The 22,140-nt window shown below is 38.1% G+C and overlaps 1 protein-coding gene across 1 annotated transcript in view; it reads right to left on the bottom strand.

The window, feature by feature from the left end:
* The window catches only part of MSRA (methionine sulfoxide reductase A), a 286,968-nt gene that overhangs the window by 158,469 nt on the left and 106,359 nt on the right, over window positions 1-22,140 (bottom strand). The window contains exon 2 of the mRNA XM_075048928.1: window positions 14,644-14,712. Within this exon, the coding sequence (XP_074905029.1) occupies window positions 14,644-14,712 (69 nt within the window). The remainder of the gene's footprint in view (window positions 1-14,643; window positions 14,713-22,140) is intronic.

The raw sequence follows: 22,140 nt of genomic DNA, 5'->3' as shown, positions 1-22,140 counted from the left end.
TGCAACAAATTTGGATTAAAATTGCACACCTTTCATGTCTAATTGATTAAAGAGGAGTCTTAATAAGTACTGTAGGGACCTGATGTTTCTTGGCCACAAAGATGATGATTGAAGTGTCCCAAGGACACAGAGACAAATCTCAGGGTTTATAGTCAAAATTCTGACTCCTTTAACTACTTACGCTCTTTAATTTCTCTTACAAAAACTATTGGATCAATGAAAATATGATGAGTATGAATAAAAGCATCAGAAGATCTTTGCACACCTCTGAAGTGCCCCAAAAAATGGAACCAAATCTTAATCTGAATTAACACAGTAGAATGTCCAAGGATGTAGTCAATAAAGAATAAATTATGCCAACTTCTGCACAGATAAATTCAGTCTAGCCACTTTTCTATCTCCTTTGAAGAAGGGAGTAGTTTCTTAATATATTACCTTTCAAAAGTCTGTTAGGGATAAAAAGAACCACTAGTACAATAATATGTGAAAGAGATTGAGATAGAGCTACATGGTCCTATCATCAACCTGATTATTTGCTTCATTGCAAAGCATCACATCTTTAGTTCAGTCATTGATTTGAGGCTTTCAAATCATTTTGTGATCTTCCTTTGCTCTAAACATTCCAACACTTCGCAGAGATTCATTTTAGATCATCTTCGGTCATTTGGCACACTTTAGGGCTCTGCTACTCAAGTAGAACTTGATGTACACATAAAATAAGAGATGTCATCATGGCTGTGTAATCCATTTGATTCTCTTGAAACAGTATCTTTCATATAAATTCAACTCTGCAATGATAGCAAAGCCTTACCCTTGTCTTGTGAAAATCTCTCTAATCACTCAGCAACCTTAGGGAGCTTGAAATATATAGAAGCAAAACAAAATATATTCTACTATTATAAAAGCAAAGCACCACAAACATTTTGTTACCAGCAAAATAAGAATCACTTTTAGGGCTATGCTGCAGAAAATAATAACTTGTTTACAAAGTTTGTTTACTGCAAGGAATAGAAATCTTGCCTTTTCTTTCCTTTTTTGATACCTATTGCTAAGTTAAATTAACTGCCATAGACACATTCAGAAAAAGTAAACTCATATTACTTATTTTATTTATAACCTTAGATTTTAGACAACAATAGAAAGCTGTAGGCACCCTAACAATTATTTAAACTTACAATCTATAATTGCTCAGGAGCAAAAAATAATTACATTCAAATAGCAAGCCAATTCAACAAGCAGCCCTTTAGTACTCCTTTCCCCAGCTCCACAGAAACATACCCTTAACCTTTTTCCAATAAAAGCCCAAACTAATAAATGCCTTCTAGCCCAAACTAATAAATGTCTTCTAAGTGTACCTAGAAGATCATTAAAATTAATCTATTTTGAACCACAGCTGTCCTTAATGGAAATATAGAATTTCCAAGAGTCATTTTCTCATCTGTTAGTAACCAATAAAATTATGGTATGTTCTCACTCACAAAAGAGAATAACTCTTTCTTACCCACCCCCAAAAAGAGAATTACTCCAGAAAATACTAGAGAAGGTTGTTATAGAAAAACTAATTTATATCCAGAGGAACGGACAGAGGCCAAATAGATATGTTGTTAGTCATTTACCATTTATGCAGTAGTTGACGTGCACTCATTCCCAAAAAACATGGTATGTCACTGTTGAAAATAAAGTAACTATAATAAATGCTGAGGCAGAGTGTCTGCACTGCATTGATGGCTCGGCAAAGGAATTGCCATTACACACAGCAAAGTCCATGGCCTGCTCCCTCTGCAACCCCGCAGTTTTCTTAGACATCCTCTGAACATCCTGTGCTCTCTTCTCTGACTGTGGTTGGCAGAATATTGAGCTAGAGGGCATCATGAGGCATACAGCCTCCGGCTGTTTTAAGGGCTGGAGTAGCATGCTCTTGCTTAAATAAATAGCCTCTCTATCCTTGAAGCTGGCTTTTGGGAGAGCCTTGGAATGTGCAATAGACATATGCACTGTCGTTCATTAAAGAAGCACCATGACAGCTGCACAGCAGCCGTCTAAGGTGGAAATTCCCATCTTTACCATGAAGTTGGATGTGGCTATTGTATAGCAACTCTTTGAACAAGCAAAGATACACTTATTTTTGTATACAGCAGAGTTTTTCTCTTTCTTCACAGGTTTTGAATCAGCAACTATTAATATTTTTAAAAAAGCAACGCAATTTGTATCACTTCTGACTACTGCATTTCCGAGTAATGCAGTAGTCAAAAGTGATACATGACAGACAAGCCTGAGATGCACCAGCATGAACACTGAAGCGGATAATAAATTAGCTTATACAAACCATGGTCAGAGATCTTTGTACGAATGTATTTTGGATAACTGTAGCTATCCAACCAGGCTTGGATAAGTCGGGTACTGCAGTCACAGAGACAGAGCTGTGCTGCCCCAGGGTGGAAGCAGTAAGTGGCCCCTTTATACCATGCCTTCAGCCCACCCGCTTTCCAAGCGCAGAGACATCTCTCATATCCATGCCAAGCTAGACGTGCATCCAGAAAGAGCTGTTGTCTATTTTACAGCATTCACTGTGCAATCAGTCATTTTGCCTCCTTTGGGGGCTTTAGGGGGTTTTCTGACATACAACTTCAAAGCAGGTTAGGTGCAATTACTAGAATGCATATCAAGTTTGCAAAACTTGCCCAACTTTATTGTCCAGCAGAAAAAGACTTACATGCATCTTCATTATTTCTCATTACAAATCTCTCAACAGGGACCTAATGACAACTGTGGCTTGCATTTGCATGGTTTTCAACATGATTTTCAACAACGACTCCTGTACTTTCAAATCAGCACACAGGTTCTAGCTATGAGACTCCCCAGAGGTTTAATTAATTAATAATAGAAAAGCAGTCGATGTGATATGATCGGTGATATATACACATGATATATGAGACCTATGACATGCAGTATATGGCAAAATAGGGATCCATCTCACAGTTGACAACAGCAGGCACTCAGGGAAGAGTAAGAAAAGGACAAATACACACGATACCTGCCAGTCCTAGTCTCTGACTTTTGCAGGATTTCCTGAGCCTGCTGTGGTTTGAATAACTCTCAGTGGATCTCTCTTCCAGCTATTTCTCCTGGCCCCATTTCAACCTGAGAAATCTTCTGTATGCAGAAAATCCTTTGGCAAGGAGACCAACAGTTTCATATTTTATTCCAGCTTTTCTGATTTATTTTGAAACTGGCTCCTACTTGCATCCATTCTTCTGGCCTCTACTTCTTATAAGGGGAGATATTCTGCAAAATCAATTCCCTTTTACATTCCCCATGCCTATCATTATTCTGTAGACTTCTCATACCCCACTAGGTTACCTCTTTTTCACATTGAATAGTCCTAGTGTACCCTGTCGTTCCTTGGGTAGAAGATGCTCCATACTTCCGATCACCCTTTTTGCCCCCCGAACCTTCTTCAGTTCTGCTACATCTCTTTTGACCTGAGTGGTGCACAAATGCATACAGTATTCACCAAATGGAAAAACCATGGGTTTATACACTGGCATAATGATGACTTCTGTTTTGTTCTCTTTTCCATTCCTATTCCACTTTCCAACAACATGCATCAACAGGGAAAGGATTTGCATACTTAGGGATCAGTTAAAATCCATATATTACCCTCCTCCTAAAACTGTGTATAAGAAAGGAGTTTGGGGGCAAAATATGACTGATGGAGTCATCAGCAAAGTGCCTTTGACTCACAGCAGGCTGCAGCCAGGGACAACACAACTGGCTGAGATCTGAGAGACTCTTATAGCCTCAGGTTCCAAACAACATAGCCCTTCTGTAAGATCCAGCACATGCTCCAAAACATTTTGGATCCACATAGTACCTTGAATTCTTGGGAAAATAGTTGTATAGAGTCAATAAGTCTGTTAAAGCAAAAAACTGCCTCAAGGCTACAAACATCTTTGATTTACCCTTGGGTTTGGTCTATAGCATTGTAAAGCGTAAATAATTGTAGTCTGGAACAAACAACTGGAAGGGATCGAGATTAGTTTTAAAATTAGGTAAGTGGCAATATTTTAACTGAAGATATAAAAAATTCAATATAAGCATATCTTATAAAAATCCAAATTTTGGCCCTGTCACATGCACCAAGGAATTGGTAATCTAATAAAAGTCTGTTGATGAAAGCAAAAAGAAAGGATACAGAAGATATTGGCCAGCAAGAGGAAATCTGTATTAAAAGTCTCCACTTATATGCAGTTTTCTTTGTCTGAAGGTACAGTACTAGAACAAGTAAAATTCAGGAGTATTCATGAATTCTTCACAGATGCTAAATTCTCACACTATAGTCAGCTCCAGTTGGCTGAATATATCTGTACCACAGGTGGTTCATGGCCTGGCTTCATTTATTCATGCAACACTGCCGTTCCCTGTTTTCAGGAAATACCATGGCATGAGATCTAGGAAATTTAAGAAAAGATAAAGCTCTGAGATGGGAAACATGGTCAACGACCTTGTTCTTCCATTTACCATGCAAACCACATTTCACCTAAGGCAAAATTGGTGTTGTGTGCGCATACATTTTCTCAGCTTAGGCTTTTGTTTCAAATCAGTGTTGGTCTTTTAAAAGAGGTGCTTCTATAACGTAAGACCGAGGGCGGGGGCTGCATGCATTGGGGCATGACATGAGAGCACATCAGGACATTTGAGGGTACAAGGCCTGCCAGGACAGTATTGCGGGATAGTGTAGAGCAGGATGAACTATCCCCAGAAAGACATGCAGGTTTCATCTCAAAGGGAGCCAACTGGTTCTCTCCAGAAGATAGACTGGGAACAAAGTTGTACACATATAGTAAGGACAAAAAAAAAAGAGAAGAACCCAGGTGTGAATTTCTGTAGTAGGCTAGAAATAACCACTACAGCCAAGCAGCACACTACACAATGGTTTGAAGAGGGACTATGTTAGCTACAAAAAGTCCTTCTACATCTAAAAAACATGTCCAGATCTTTAATGTAGCAGCACAGTAAAATGATCTTGGGTTTATTGGCCTCCAGAAAGCAAAGCAATTGATAATCTCTTTGTCTGCCACAGGGATAAACACCATCACACTTGATGAGTCTGAGTATAACCATTTTGATGCTTAAATCCCTACATTTGTCCTCTCTCGGCTTGTCAGGCACATTCCACTGAATAACACTCCCATCCTGCTGTGCAGTTGGACTGTATATTATTGTCAAGGTTTGTCTGGAGCCTTGGGTCATATTGAGCTAGTACAAATTAAGAGACAAAAGACGGTGCTAATAGCATAGAAGAGAGTAATACAGATGACAACAACATTCAACCACATCAGACTTTCCATCCCAGAAGAATGAGTCAATAAAAGCTGAATGACCATTAGTCTGAGTCTGCAGCAAGGCTCCATGTCATACCTTTGGATACACAGAAAGATACCTCACGCTTTCTGCAACTATGCATCTTTAGATAGTGTACCTAATTACAAATACATTTCAGCATTTCACTCAAGTTATATCCTTTTGACTTGAATGCGTGACTGCTACTACATAATTCATAACATGATTCTCAATAATTTTCAGTCAAGGTTCAAGCAGAAATGTGTCACACTAGGATTATATTATTTATGAGCATAATGTTGGATTTAAGCCAATGACACACCAATAAATTTTATCTCAAAGCCTGACATATTGCATGCTGTTTTCCCTGGCTCACAAACAAATAACTACGGCTGTTTCAAAATTACTTACAGTTCAACTCAAATCAGATTTTTATTGTGATTAGTTCTTATCTTATTTGAAAAACTGATCATATTATTTCTTTCTTGTAGCTGCTGAAGTGCATTTTTTCCTTCATTTCTAAAGTGTGTCCTGCACAGACAGCAAAGTCAGGTGGTATTCTAGAAGAAAAATCTGGAACAAAATGCTGCCTGACCCTCTTAAAGGGTGGAGTTTTCACTCTCTTCTAAAGACAAAAGACTTGTGTGTGTCACCCAGAAAAAGCAGAGAGCCTGTACCTGCCAGCTAGACTGCCACTGAAAATAATCTAATAATGTGGGCATTACCCTAAATACAAGGGTAAATAACGTACCTGGCATATACTGGGATGTAAGGGATTCTGTGAGAAATAGTCTAGAAGCAATTCTTCCCAGCTAGCCACAGGCACTTGAAATAGAGACCTCTAGAGTGTGCTTCGGCATGCAGACTTGAACAACTACATTTAGATCTCTACAAATAGGTGTTCATGTGGGACAAAAGGTATCCAAGCTCCCATGATGGTCAGTGAGGATTGAGGGTTCAGTACCGATGCATAACTAAAGGCATCTGGTGTCACCACAGGTGCCTTATGCAGCAATTCTGCATAGGACTGGCATAAGAGTGGCACATATGACAAAAGGTAGACCTGTGTCCTTGAAAGCTGGACGCCAAGGACAATTTCACATACATATTACACTTACATTTATCTGCACATGGAATCCCTAAACAAAGGTATCTAATATCATTTGGGACGTCCTGCATAAACCTACCAGGCTTTCATCTCCTAGTTCAGAAGAGTATGGCTCTCCTGTGAGACCTGTATCATCCCTGCCAGCCCCCTATGGATGTCTCAAATGCCCTAGAACACCTTAGATGGCAGAAAACATTTGCAACGTATTTATGCAAACGAATCAATTCCCCCTAGTCTAAGCTAGTTGTTTAGACAGTGTTTGAGAGTACAAGGCAGCTACAGAGGGTGATTTATTCCTTTCTGAGACAGCCGTTATGAACTGACCTCCAAATGTGTTTTCTCTGACTAGGGAGAAATTCTTGACGACCACTTTACATTACATACCTGAAATCTATTGAGATTAATTCCAGCCCGATGAGTTGAAAGCACCAATGAGATCAATATAAAGATTCCAGTTGACTCACCCAAGCTTCAGGAGCATTTCTGAGCAAGTATTTTAAAAGTAGATGAAGATTTTTGTACCTTCGATTTTAAGCCAGATATCTAATGATATATTTTTTGAGATCACCTGTAACTTCATAAGGTGAGAAAACCTCCTGAAAATCAGGAAAATCACTCTAAATTATCCCAGATGGAATAACCCAATAATAAGTAATCCATATTTTTTAATATAGGATCCTATTTTCTTGGTCTCACATCCCCAGTTCTAATATTGTCAGTCTGTGACAGCAGTCTTGTAAAGATAAATCCATTAGGAGCTGTAAGATGCACTGACAATACTTTGTGAATGTCACAGTATGTCTAAAATTATCAAAACAACACAATTTTATCCCTCCAAAAACCTCCTTATTTATTTTTTCTCTGCTGTTGTAACTACTGACAATTAGCACCACATTTTTTGTGGCTGAATAGAATAAATCATCACCGTTCTGTATGTTTTATGCTATGTCACCATGCTCTGTGCTTTATTATCAGGAATCAAAGGATAAATGCTGATGGTAAATGTGTATGTGTGTATATCCCAGCACATAAACACACACACACATATATCTCCTGCAAAGCAGCATAAATCTGATGAGGGCAGCCTCTAGTCATTAACAGGATAATTTACTTCTATTTCAAACTTAAACCAACTCAGAATGATGCCAAGCATATGTTCATCCTAGTCACTGATATATCCCTATTTATCATTGGCAAGAAATTACTTCTCTGCAAGGCTTTTGCATTGCTAAAGTAATCTAGGTGCTCTTGCTGGCTTTTTGCATAAAAAATAGAAGGTATGTTAAAGACAACTCCTGCCATTGGAGATCACTGAGCCTTATCCCAAAACACATGAAAATTAACTATGTCTCTTCTACTCATTTCAGTGGGCAAGTCCCCAAAACATAATTAAATGGCTGTTTTAAGGTGAATGATGTTGACTTAAAAGCTGCGATCTGATTTACTTTTAAAAACCTCTGGATCTTCACTAATGTGCAATACACACTCTAAGTGGAAATCCACACAAAGCTAAATTCTTCATTACCTCAAGAAAGCTAAATTAACATAAACAAGTCCCTGACGGAGAAGGACAGATATTGTGTTTGAAGGCCACATTACTTTTGTTTTCAGAAGCAAAAAGAAAAAGAGATGTGGATCCTTTGAAATAAAAGAATGTTATGAAGGGTTGTGCTGATCAAGGACAGCTTTCACTTTCCATTAGGGATATTTTATTGTCCCTTATTAGTGTTTATAAATGTCAGGAAACGTCCTTGGGAAAGACCAAGCAGACGGTAGCATTTTGTATTTATCTGGGTCTGTCTTGCATAGTGCTCTGCAATCGCCCATTTACACTACCACAAAGTTGACGCACAATGCTATCAAATCAGATCACCGGCATTTAATGCCTAAAGCCTATGATATGCGATAGGACAAGAGAAATTGAATAGTAAGATTTGCATTTTTAAAAGGTCCCAGAATAATGTTTATTTCTGTGTTTATCACCTTATTTTACAACAGGCTCAGGGGAAAATTTTCAGTTCAGGGCTTCCCTGGTTGCACTTTTAAATCCTAAACAGACAATGTTCCCTGGCAATTGCTTAGAGCTGACATACCCCCTGAAGGTTTGACCAGAAAACCACAGCATCATATTTCAGGCAAGATTACGAGGAAGAAGATGTTTAGGCACTGGTGGCAATAAGGATGAACCAGGACCAGATAGCAGAGCCAGGGAACTGGGTTGCGTTTCGGTTCACTAGAAGAGGCAACAAAAAGACACTGGCCATAAGTCTGTATCTGGAAGATAAAAGAAAATAGGAAATAAGGATATATTTCTTTAATAAACATACTGCAAAGGTAATAGGAACATGATTTGGTTTAGGGATGGAGCAGACTCCCTTTAGGCAAACCCTTTTTGTTATGCAATGTCTTCACAGGTTTATTTTCTCATTCCAGAACTGCAGAAAGTTCAGTGTCCATTTTTACACCACCTTGTGAACATAGGACAGCACTAATGCTTCAGTCCTTTATAAATCCAGCCATTTAGTACACTTCCTTCACTTTTCCAAGACATTGAAAGAGAATTAGCATGAGAAACATGAATCCCTTCTGGAAGACATTCCCTCTGGCTCTCAGTTCTTCCACAGTGTGATCTTTGTAACATCTGGTAATATTGCTGTAGATGTTTCTCCTATAATTTGGGTCACAGCACACACACCTGTTTCAACATCATGAAGTCTTACATTCTCTTCAGACAGAGATATAATATCTTCTGACATGCAGCATGGTTTAAAGTTTTCTTCCTTTTCTTTGTGCAACAGAGAAAAATTATTCTATTTTTACTGTCTACAAAAAAGGTATTTTTCTTGGGGTTCAAATTTTGTTTCCTGTAATTTCCTTTTCCTGGTGAAAAGAACAGAGCTCATCATAAAAACATTGTAATTGAAAACTCAGTTGGACCAAAGGACTTCCTAAGACACTTTCTTATCTGACATAGCCACCAGTAGCTGTTTCAGGATAGAGTGATGCATTCTTAAACACATCATCCCACTTTCAAGTGAAATTATTTTCCTTTGGTTGAAAAGTTGCCCTGACCAAGCCTGTATTAGAAAGAGTTAAACCACTCAAGAGCAAGTCTTGCTTGAGGAGCACAGCTTTCCAACTGCTAACCCACATAGGTATCGAGTGAAGCTGCACTCCCGAGGCAGCTGAACAGGCCACATGCAAAGGCTGAGAAAACCCTGGCTCTGCCCAGGGCTAACTGGACAATCTTGGTGTAATCCTATTTTAGTTTTTAAATAACCTTTGGAAGCAGTGGGAATTGTGGGAATGCATAGAGTACCTCTGAATCTCAATAGGACATCATAACTCAGGCAAAGTACAACAATAATATGGCTCTGTAGAATTACTGGAACATGCTGCTGTCTAATAAGTGCAGAGCAGAAGGTGAACAAACTTGGATCTGTCTGCCAACTCAGAAATGTCTGTAATTAGATCTTATCAGTTACTTAACATCCCACTTCTGTCTATATTTTGTTTACATTAAGAATCCAATTATCCCATTACTAGCCAGTATGTCAAGCAAATACAACACAATTTAGTCCTGTATTTAAAAAGTGTTATAATTACAAATCTGAACTATTGCCAGATTTTACAAAAGGTAAATAAGAGCCCTTCTATGAACGCACCATATGCACAATGCTTCCTCTTAGAGAAATAAGGTAGCATATAAAGCACAGTGAATATACAGGTGCTCTGGGATAAACTGGAGTCTTGCAATAGCAGCAGTTGATAAGAAGAATATGTACTTAAAATTCAGAAATGCTGACCAGAAATATTTCTAGGCATAATACAGCAGTGCATTTAAATGTGCTCAAAATATGCAAAGAATTACAATGGTACTGATGGAAATGTTAATTTATCAAAAGTTGCATACGTTCTGCAGCTTTGAAGCATTTCTTTTTATTTTTTACACCTCTAACCAAAAGTTGATTTTAGATCTCAAATCGCTTCTTTTCAAAACATTATCAACCCCCTAATATATGTTCAGGTTTTGACTTCTGGTTAGGTTTCTGGTCAAAATCAGTCACTACAGGCAAAATAACTGAAAATATCTATGGCCATAAAAACTACAACAAAACTTTCTGGACAGGCATTTACTGAATGGCTTCTACTTTACCATCCATAACACAAGCACATAATGTCTAGAGTTTCATCTGTTTCAGTCACTGAACTTGGGAATACATCTTCCTCCTTACTCCAAGAGGCACAATGATTTTTGATACAGCATTCTGCAGTGTCTCCAGTGAGGCTGTGAGCAGTGCCTGTGCACCTCCTGTGCTCTTAGTGCTTCAGTATTAGCTGGAAACTGGATTAAAAGGTCACTGGATGGTTAGCATTAAAAGATTTCCAATAATGAGTCACCCTCACCCTTGAAATCTAGCTTTTTTACCATTGTAGAAACAAGGACGCATTTCTTTATTCTAACGAACAATAGGTGTATCTTAGGCAGCTGAATGATGCTAAACAGACAACCAGAGAATCTCAAGATCTTTTAAATAGTCTTTGGAAAACTGTGAGGTTCTGTTATAAATGGAAAGCTGCAGAAACAATGACCCATGTACATTCCCCCTGTACCTTGATAAAAACAAGATGTCATACCATAAAGTAAATAACGCAGCATTAGTAAGAGCATCTTGAAGGAGGTTTTGCAGAAGATGGAGCTATGTAATGCAATCTAACTGCATTTTGCAAGCAGGTAAAAGGATTAGTGTTTACAACCCTGCATTACATTTCATACTGTTATTTTTAGTGGTGAATCTAAACTATCCAAGCAGTAGGAAAATTCACTGCAAGTAGGCTATATCTACAAAATCATATGGTTATTTACCATCTTTTAGCTTTTGTAGATCTTTTTAAGGAAGAGGGATTACTTCTTAGTAACTACTGCTCTTCAAGACTTGTCCCTGTGCAATCCCAATTAAAGGATTAAAGGGTGTTTCTGGAGAAGAGGAGGGAGAAACCCTCTCTTGCTAAGGTGGAGTCAGAAAGCCTACTAGCTCAGACTAGCTCAATTTCTTCCCCCTAGCTTACAGAGTCCTAAAATACAAAGAACTTGCTGTTAACAGGAGTATACATGGACAGGATGAGTAACAATGAGAGGAGAAGAATTACTAACAGATAATCGTTTTCTTCTTTGAGTGCTTCCTATCACTCCTGTTCACACGGGCCAGCAAACGCTGCCCCATTGGGAGGCAGCAAAAGCGAACTGTAGCTCCGTTTTTCTATACCACATATCAGAATGGGATGCCAATGCCAACAAATGACAACAATTATTATCAGAGTCATGTTTGTATACTATTATATTTCAGGTTTAATAGTAAACCTAAGAACATGTAGGTTTTCCATTTATTCACAGCACAGATGGCAGCAGCATGAGTTTTCACCACCTAGCCCAACATTTGCAATCATAATGTTGTGGAAAATCTATGGCAATTTAAAAATCATGAAAGTTACCAGGCTTGATACGAATATAACAATGTTCCTCAGGAATGATCCAAAGTAGGCTGTTTAATGAGCTTTTGCGCTATTCCAATGAAATTCTGTAGATAGGGGTTTACTTTTTATGAAATTTTACAAATTGTGTACAATCAACAGTGATATAACCAATAGAAGCACTCACATCCACACCCACCACAACAACTGGAAAACCAATCTGACCATCACACAGGAAATAAAGGAGGAGCTTTAAAAAAATTTAAACAGTGAAGACTGCATCAATATCAGATTGTTCCAGAACTCTCACCCTGTCTGCTGTAAGAAATCCAAAGAAGAATCTCTACATCCATCTTAACTTTAAAACTCAAAAGGTAACATACAATCATTTTCCATTAGCTCAAAAAAAATTATCATTCTCTCATTCCAACACTCCAAGAGTTTTTTGATGTTCCCACAATCCACAGACAAGGGAATACTGGCAGAAAGACAATACTGGATTAGAGGAACTCTAAAGAGAACTTGAAGAGATCACAATGATAACTGAAGAGTGACACCCACAAACCATTTCTCCTCTCCAACTATGCTAACTACAGAAACATTAACTCAACAGGAAAGTTAACACTTACTATGATTTTTTTGCAATACTCAATTCAAAAGATAATTTTTGGAGTAATAAATTAGTGGCCATGAATAACAGCCCTTTGCATTGCACATAGGATTGCTAAACATTTCAGATGTGAATACAGCTGTGTTTGAAAATAGATTAAGATCAACAGTTTATTCCAGAGAGCTATGTAAACTGTTACTAACTAAGAACTTTCAGACACTGCTCAGGTTTTTGAAATATTTATGCTCCGTTTTGTTTTTATAAATTAGACCAGATCACCATCGCTAAGCTCAATGACTGAGAAAATGCCATATTGACATGGGCTACTTTCTCCTGTAAAATACAGATTCATAACCTTTAACATCAGTAGGCGTGATTAGATTATCTAATACGATCTACTGTATCATGTAGGGAAGATAATTTCCAGTACTTTTGCCTTTATGGAGATCAATAATGTGTTTTCCATGGATGCACAACCTCAGGAAGCATCTGGGGTGAATGGGGTGCCTGACACAAGTGTCTAGGTTCATTCTGGGTGCCCTAGGACTACTGAGATATCCACACCGCAGGACTACAGGAGACCTCCATCCCTCTGGTTTGGCAGCAGGCAGCCTGGTGAGCTGACTTCTGAAACCTCCGGTTAGGCACCCTGTTAACTGTCCCAGTCTGTATCTTAAGACATGATGATACGCAGATTCTCTTGGTTGCTTTGATAGTTTGTTTCAGTGTTTCACCTTTTTGTTGCTGTTGTTAATAAATTCTGTCTAATTGCTCAGTAGAATATGAAATGTATTTTAGTATCTGTCTCAGAAACACTGCATGCAGGTATAAAATTTCCCACTCACGCCTACTCACTATGCCCCTGACTTCATGTCTGAAGGCTGCATTTATTCTTTTTGTTACATCATACTGGGCATTTATTTAGCATCGCCTCTCAGAATCACAGCTTTCCAGGGTACATCCTCCATTTTTACATGTTTGTTGTTACACACGTTGCCTTGCAATTGCCAAAATGTATATATGTATGTTATTAGAACAGGCCCAGGTCAAAAATAGTGATGACTGCTTTACATACCTGACCTGCACTTATTATGATTTAGAACTCCATCAGGCTAGATGATATAGCACATGTATCAAGTAGTAATTTAATATTTACTTCAACATCTCAGATAGATAAACATTTAATAGGATATAATAGATTTCCTAAGGCACTTTTGTACCACCCTATAGAAGTTAATAGAGAATTATATCCTTTCTAAACAATCCAGTCTTATGGTTCAAAACAGGGTTAGTTTTGATTCTCCGTAACAATAAGTTTTAAGAATAATTGTCATAGAAATCCACTTTTTTCTTCTCTAGTAAATTCCATAGGCTTGCCCTAAGATTAGCACATTCTGAAAAGACAGCTCTGACAATTCCTGCATTTGGGCAAAGTCCAGATCTTGGTAAAAAACTGGTGATTCTGATCTGGTTTAGGATGTTTCTTTCTTCCAGAAGTAATTAATTTCTCCAGAGAAACACTTTTGTCAAGTTTTACAAAAGGGCTCAAAGAATGAGATTTTCACAGAAAATAGCATAGATACAATGAAATTAAACATCTTCTCTTTTACAACTGGCCACCTTTCCAGCTCTCTTGGCACCCAACAGGAAGTCTATGGGACTATTCATGAAGTAAAGTACAAAACAGCAGGTGTGGTTTGGGGCATGTTAATGGTAACAACTCTGGAAGTACAGTAGATCCCAACAGTTTGAGTTCCTTGCAGGACTTAAGGTCTGGAGAATCATGGATCATCTTCAGAATTTTGTTTAAACTAATGAATGATCTTACAGTAATTATCATACATAAAAATCTACTGTTTGGGAATTTTTATGGAACAAAATAAGGGTTTAAATCTTCTGTTTGTGTAACTCAGAAAAATACTTTTAGTATACTTCTTTTGCGGCATGGACATCTCCAAAAATGATCAGTGGCTTTAGCTGATGTAGTGATTAGAAAATGGCAATAGCAACCCAGATTCTAAAACTCTAAGGATGCAGACTGATATTAACAAATTTGGCATGCAGTAACACTATACAGCTTAGAGCTTTTATTTTAAAACTGATGTCTTACCAAATACAGCCATCTGTGTTCCCTCTGGGAAAGGTTCTACCATTCTGTTTCCATTGACATGATGTTTATCTAGAAGGGGAAAAAAAAGTCAAAATGTAATAGAATATAAGCTTTGCATAAAACTAACTGTTTTTTCTTATAGTTCTGTTGAAACCTGAAGTCTGATTTATGAAAGCCGACCTGTACAATTCACTAATATCTGGAACTTTACACTCTTTGAGTCTATTTTTCAAAAATACTGTCCACAAGTCCCAGGATATAAGCTGGAGATGCGTTTCAGTTTAGTGGTTAAGAAAAGTCAGCTGATACCAACGTGACACACACATACAGAGCAATATAACGTAGCAATCACTGTCACACGTGGAATACTCTTGAAAGCAACCTCTTCATGCAAGCAGAAAAAGCAGGGAAATCATAATTCTCCTTTGCTGCTAGGACATACTGGTGCTCAACCACAAGCTTTTTTATATGATCAAGCGTGAACTATGCGTATTTTCTGCACTGGTGTGGTGGGTTGACCTTGACTGGCTGTCAGATGCCCACCCAGCTGCTCTCTCACTCCCCCTTGTCAACAGGACAGGGGGAGAAAACAAGACGGAAAAGCTCATGGGTCGAGGTAATATACAGGGAGATCCCTTACCAATTCCATCACAGGCAGACCAGACTCAACCTGGGGAAAATTAATTTAATTTATTGCCAATTAAAATGTGTTTGGATAGTGAGAAACAAAGACAAATTAAAACACCACCTTCCCCCCACTTCCCCTTTTCCCCGGTTCAACTTCACTCCATTCCCGACTCCGACTTTCAGGCTCACAGAGCTGTTTCTCACACTTTTTTCCTCACTCCTCACTGCCATGCCATATTTTGCCCTTTCTTACATATATTTTGCCAGAGGCACCGCCAGCGACGCTGACGGACTCAGCTGTGTCCTGTGGTGGGGCTGTTCCCAAGCCAGCTGGAACTGGCTGGAACCGGCTGGAACCGGTTGTGACTGGCACGGGGCAGCCCCTCCCTGTTCCTCACAGAGGCCGCCCCCGCAACCCTCCCGCCACCGAAACCTGGACATTTACACCCACCACAACCAGCAACCTCTTTGCTAAAATGAATATTTATCCAACATACTCTAATGCCACGTCCATCCATGACAGACCATACAGAGTTTGTCCTTTACACCTGTCACACCTTGGACTGTTTTAACACTATTAAATTACTGCTGCCACTGGAAACCACTGTAACAGATCAAGTGTAATGGCTCTTCCATTAACCAACGCTTACTCAAGAAGGGGAGAGGAGCACAAAGCACAAAACAAAAAGCATTGTGCAATTGTTCTCAGTGACTTGGAGTTAACAGCCCCAGCGCCTTCCAGGTCCCACCAGGTCTCTGCAATGGAGATGTTCTTCACACAGGACACTTCCTCTATGCTGTGGATAAATTTCTTCAGTTTTTCTTAGAGAACTTGAGGCATGACACTAAATTAGCAAAACCACATCCACTGTTTTCATGGAAGCTGAAAAGTTGGTCCATTTGAGGTTTACTTTAGTTAAATGGTCCATTTCTAGCCTAAGTTATATATCTTTGCACAAGTATACAGGAGGACATAAGACAGAACACCTATACAAAGAATTTGTGTAAAAACCAAATGAATTCTGAGACTTTCATTCTTAAGGAATACAAAGAGTACAGGAAAGTGCAATATTCTGGCATTGCTAGTGCTCACAGGGATATTTTCTGTGCAATAAAGTAGTAGAAGCCTGGCTTTACTCCCTTTGTGACAAGATGGCTCCCAGGGTCTAGAAACTGCTCAGTTTCCAAACTAAATAATATATTCTTCACATGCTAGTGTACTTCTCTTTCATCCCAATGTACTTTCCTCAGCATAAAGAAAATTCTACTCCTTGTGATAATATAGGCTTATCACTACTGTATGATCAGGGTTGTATATCTAACCTGGAAGGGTTGTATTTATAACCTGGAAGCGAGATTTCCAACCTCCAAATAAAATAAAATGTACAGATCCACAACAGAATATTCCCAATCCTTTTCACTGGCATCCCCACATCCATTTCATGAATCTACTAAGATTCATTGTCAACAACGGTGAAAAGAAATAAAATCGCCTGAACTCAAAATACAGGTTTCTCTTCACAAAATATTTTCCAGGGACAAAGCCAAGAGACTTTTCTCAGCAGGTACATTATTTTACTTCCTGTAGTATGGAACCTGGTGAGGAATAAAACATGTCAAATTAAGAACATGGGATTGCCTTGCGAATTCTCTGAAAGCAGTATTTCTCATTAGCAGGGAGGCATAGCACAGTGCTAATCCCAGCTGGCATCAAACATTTATCAACAGTCAATGAGAAGGGAAAACCAGGGTTATATGCAATTGGAACAAGAGGTGCCATGAAGTCAATTGTTTGCATTTAGGAAGATTGAATGCCCTGGGCCATGCAAGCCAAGAGAGGGGCTTTAGGAAGGAAATTGTTTGGAGGTTCCAGAGTGGGAGTAATATGACCAGCGTCATACAAGGTTTCAACCTCGTTAGCTATAGCTTGTATTACTAACATGATCTACAGCCATCTGAGATGAGCGAACAGTCAGAAAAATTATGAAACATCATGCAAGATCAAATAAACTAACCCTGCCCTATTCCTGATAGCTGCCTTCATTTAAAGAATGAATGACATATATGATGTATGAAGTAGTTATCATTTCAAATGGTGAGGCTTTCAATATATTAAAATTAAAATTAAACTTTTAGAGGTGAGATGGGCTTGAATGAAAGTAATATTTCCAGAGTTCTCAAGTTGCCTTCCAATGCCTTCATACTTTTGTTTCAAAGATGCTAGCCAGATAAAATAATTCATTTTCTTGTCATTCATACTTTGTTTTACAATTTTTCTAGTATTCCCTGTCCCCTGCCTAGATGCACTAAATAGTAAAAAAAAAAAAAATAAAAGGACTTTCACAAAACATACATTCAACCTTAGGAAGAAAGTACCAACATGTAAGTATAAAGAGCCTCTCAACAAGTACACTGTTCAAAGAACATTGCAGTTTGGGGCTTTTTACTGAACAGTTTTTCTTGTGGAAACATAAGCTTTAATTCTCACCTACAAATTGGATTGAGTAGCTCCAAAAAATCAGAAATACTTTGGCCCCATGGAGTTAGAAAAAAGTTAGAAGGACTTTCCCTGTAACTGGCCAACAGAAAGAATAAATTACTTTTCCAAGCTCATCATCATTCCAGAGACAAGGGCTTACAATAAGTAAGATAAAACCTGTTGTTACAAAGACATAGAAAGATTATCAGTGAACACTGAACTGGCTATGAGAAGTTAACTTCAGCTTCCTAGTGGTGAAAACAACACAATTCACCCTAATACTGTCAATATTTACAGGGTTAATCCCTCAGTGGACTACAACAGTATTCTGGCACTTGGAAAAGTAGAATTGGGAGGATATGGATATCTTTATGTCATTTTCTTGATCTTCTTGATCCTCAGGGTTTCAACAGAAAGCCAATTGGTAAGGAATAAATTTTTATTTCTGTTTCATTGATATTCAAGCTGTCAGCATTTTCATTAATGTAAATTCACAACCAAACAATGGGGGACTTCTTCTCAAAACTGCCGAATGCTGCTTCATCCTCAACTGCAGAAACTCTCTACCATTTTCAAACTAAGCCTGAGAGATATCCGCAATGTACTTTGCTCCCTGCTGAACAGAACCGGTATGTGCTGAAAGCAACACATATCCTGGAGGTCTTGACATTCAACTTTAGCTTCAGGCAAAGTCTGCTGTAGACAGGTGCAGTGCCTGGCCCGCTCTCCCTAGCTTCTCTGGATTTTTATAGAAATAATCCTTCACAGGTCCTCTGTATCTGTGAAACAGCATAATATATGGAAAGATAATCATAAGCTGCTAAACAGGTCCTCAGTATTTCTTCGGCATTATTCAGTCTTTGTAGCCTATCACTCAATAGTTTCTAACATAGTCCTACAATTGCCCTTTGCTAAAGATTCACTAACTTCAACTAAAGTTCTGTCCACACACAGATTAGGCTATTATCTATACTAGTAAACTATAAAAATAAACAAGTCATATCTAGAAACTATTTGAAGGAGTGTTAATTAGCCTAGCTGAAATCATGTTAGATTCTATCCTAGCAATTTACCAGTGTGGACAATCAAGTTCCAGTGCCTGGACCTGTTCCCTGGCACATTTTAATTTATTAGTAGACACCTCATTTATCTTCAGAGTTGCATGTATGTCAATGGAATCACACTTGTAATAGATAAATTTAACAACGAAAGATGTTCAAATGAGAAAGTTTTGTAAAAAATATTTCCTTTCAAATGAGCCTGACTTAGGTTCTAAGCAGATTTACTGTTCTGCTATAAGCCCAGAGGAAATTTAAAGCTCAGTTAAATAAACTCACTGCCATTAAGTTAGATTCCTAATAAAGTCATTGCCACAAAATTTATAGCACTTATCAGACCTTTAACAGAATCAAACTTGCAATTATTAAAGGCTGAAGTTTGTGCTTCTTTCTTAAATATGCAAAATTAAAGCACTGGTCTAATGCAGAGCAGCCAGTCACTCATAGGCAAAATCCTCTCTCACAGTAGTGCAGATGAAATGAAAGTTATACCAAGAATGAAACCAGCAGTGCAGAAAGTCTACAGAAGGCATTTTGCATAACTGAAGATATCTGAGAGGAACTCTAGGTTAAGATATCCACAGTCATTAATGAACATGAGTTCTCTATCTGCGGACACAAATGAAGCTGCTTAAAAAGATTTGCCTTTCAGAGAATGCTGATCCAGCATTGAGTGAAAATCAGAAATTTTCTGGTCTCCAAATATTCAATCTCAAGCAATCATAGTAATCATAGTAAAGATTTGAGAACATTTATTTTTTATTAGTAAGAGATTCATACGTTCTTCATATTTATCTTTTGATTTTTAAACCATTAGGGAATATTTAGACTACATATCCAAACTTGTTTTATCAGAGCAGCCAGAAAGTTATTATTTTTAAATGAAAACTGAGATTCTCACATAATCAAATTAATCCAGGAGCAGGGGTCATATTTATACACAAGGACTGTTAATTTTCCATGGTAAGCACAGCCAGGAATTGAATTGAAAATAGCTGATTAACCAATTACCATGAGCCTCCTCCATCTCCTACCAGCACAAACATGATGTGTACATGGGGAGAGGAGGAAGAAAAGGGCTAAGCAGTGATGGGGTGAGGAAGGAACTTCCTAAAGCAAATCAGCAACTTCTTGAATGACTCCTTTCCCCTTTCTGTTTTCTCTTAGACTCCTTTTCCTACACTTTCCATCACACCACTGTGGCAATTTTTTCTCCTTTGGCTACACCAAACACTCCCTCAGCTGTCGATGCAGTAGCTAGATCACTGAGGGGCTGGAAATTTCAGACAGATAACAGAGGCAATACGAGAAGTCTGTAAAACAGTAATAAAAATAACTCAGCAGTTATTATTTCCAAAAGTGGCATATAAGTCATATTATATATCGTAAGAGTTGCAAGATGGGCGCCAAAGAAACATAAAAGCACTGCTCACTTTCCAGAGTGTTAGCTGTGCATGGCACGTACATATAACGTTTAGCATAGTTGCCAGATTCATTTTAAACAAAATTTTGGAGGCGATGAAGGGTCATAAAACTTAGAGCCAGGCCTATGTGAAAAAGACTGCTTTCATCTAAATAAAGAGGGGTGAAGAAAAATGTTCAGCATCGAATAAGAGAGTTATTTAAATGCCTCCTAAATTTTGGATGTGAGAGGAGTATGTCACCCACAGTCACAACTCCACCTCTCTAAAGCAAAGTAATGAAAAGTAGGATGACAGACACCATTTGAAAACTCGTAACATGGAGACAGACTGATGTAACCTACAGCTGCTATGTTCTTCTATTTAAAAATTCATTGAATGCCCAAGTTTAACTTTGATGTTGGAGTTTGTATGCTCCAGAAAGACCACAGTAAAATGAATGCTACAGTGTGAAGACATCAGATTCATTGCTCCTGTGATAGCTGAGAAAGTTTTACTGCTTCAGGAGAAGACAGAATTATCAGCAGTCTGAAAACTGATGTAACAACAAATCTAACCCATAGCACAAGACAAGTGAAGTGCTTTGTGAGATGTAAGACATGCAGAAAAAGCTCCTCATGGCATGACTAGTAACCCACAGTGAGATACGTGGGTTGTCAGGCCTGATCATTCCCTTCTGCTTCTTCATATAACACTTTTTACTGCTGTGCACCATCGATATACAGTACGCAACTGAAGGCCAGTGGGTTTCTTTTCTCTCTTGTACACAAGAAATTATCTAATTTTTATTTCCAGTGAAAGACTGCAACATTTAGAAAAAAAATGGTGGAAGTTCGGCTATGCAGTGTTACCATTTAACGTGCAATGAGTAAAAGGTCTGTTAAGTGTCACCAAAGAGAAGAAATCCTAAGCTAAGGAAGACGAAGTAGTAAAAATAAGGAATTCACTGCCCTCAGGTAAAAGCTCAACACAGGTTACACATGAAAACTCGGTTCAAAGGAAGCAAAAATTAGCCTTACTTACCAATATTTTCCAAACAAATATTTTCTTTTTCATTTACCCATTTAATTTAACCAATACATGTCAAGAGAGAATGAACTAAATACCTGTTCATTTTTTTCAAATAGTCATACCCCTTACAGTAACTATATTGAAGTCTACAGGCAGCACTTAATTTATTAACAGTGAACTAACTCTACTAAAATGCACACTTCTATTAGGCTACATGGCCTGTGGAATTAAAAGACAGTAACAAATGTGTTATTCACATTTCCAAGTATAAAACTTACTCAATATCTTTAAAACAGAACTCCATTTCAGTATATTTGCGTGTTATCTGATGAGACCTTCATTGCACTTCATTCACCTGGCTTAGAAAACAGGGATCTGACCTTTATCGTACTTGTGCCTAAAATGAGGTACCTGCATAAATTACCTGATTCTAAAAACTTCTGGGCTTCCAGAATTTCTATTAACATCACTGAAAGTCACAACTGGCCAGTATTTTTGAAAAACAGGTCATTCATTTATATACCTAAATACAAACCTTGAAGCCTGACATTTTAAACCTAAGAGGGTTTTGGTTGGATTTTTTTTTTCACAGTACCTTACCCCTGTTAAATCTTTTAACAGTAATTGTTAAGTCTTTTTATTTTTCTTTAAATTACTAAATCTCTCAGAAATCTTTTAACAATTGATTCATCCAATTTGAAGTCAATCTGACTAAATTCCCGTTTGAAAGCCTAGCTGTCACAGAGCCAGAATCTTTCTTTTTTTGTCCTATCATTCTCAGTAGGCATGGCTGATAGTTTGATCAAAACAGTTATTTGGATTGCTTTGTCAGTTATTCTAGGAGCAAGCCTGATAGTTCTTTCAGACAAAAGCATAAATGCAAAACTTTTCACCGTCTACC

Source organism: Buteo buteo, chromosome 17 (genome assembly GCF_964188355.1).
Source record: "Buteo buteo chromosome 17, bButBut1.hap1.1, whole genome shotgun sequence".
Taxonomy (NCBI): domain Eukaryota; kingdom Metazoa; phylum Chordata; class Aves; order Accipitriformes; family Accipitridae; genus Buteo; species Buteo buteo.
The sequence above is the reverse complement of the archived record's forward strand: the minus strand, read 5'-3'. Positions and strand labels throughout refer to the sequence as shown.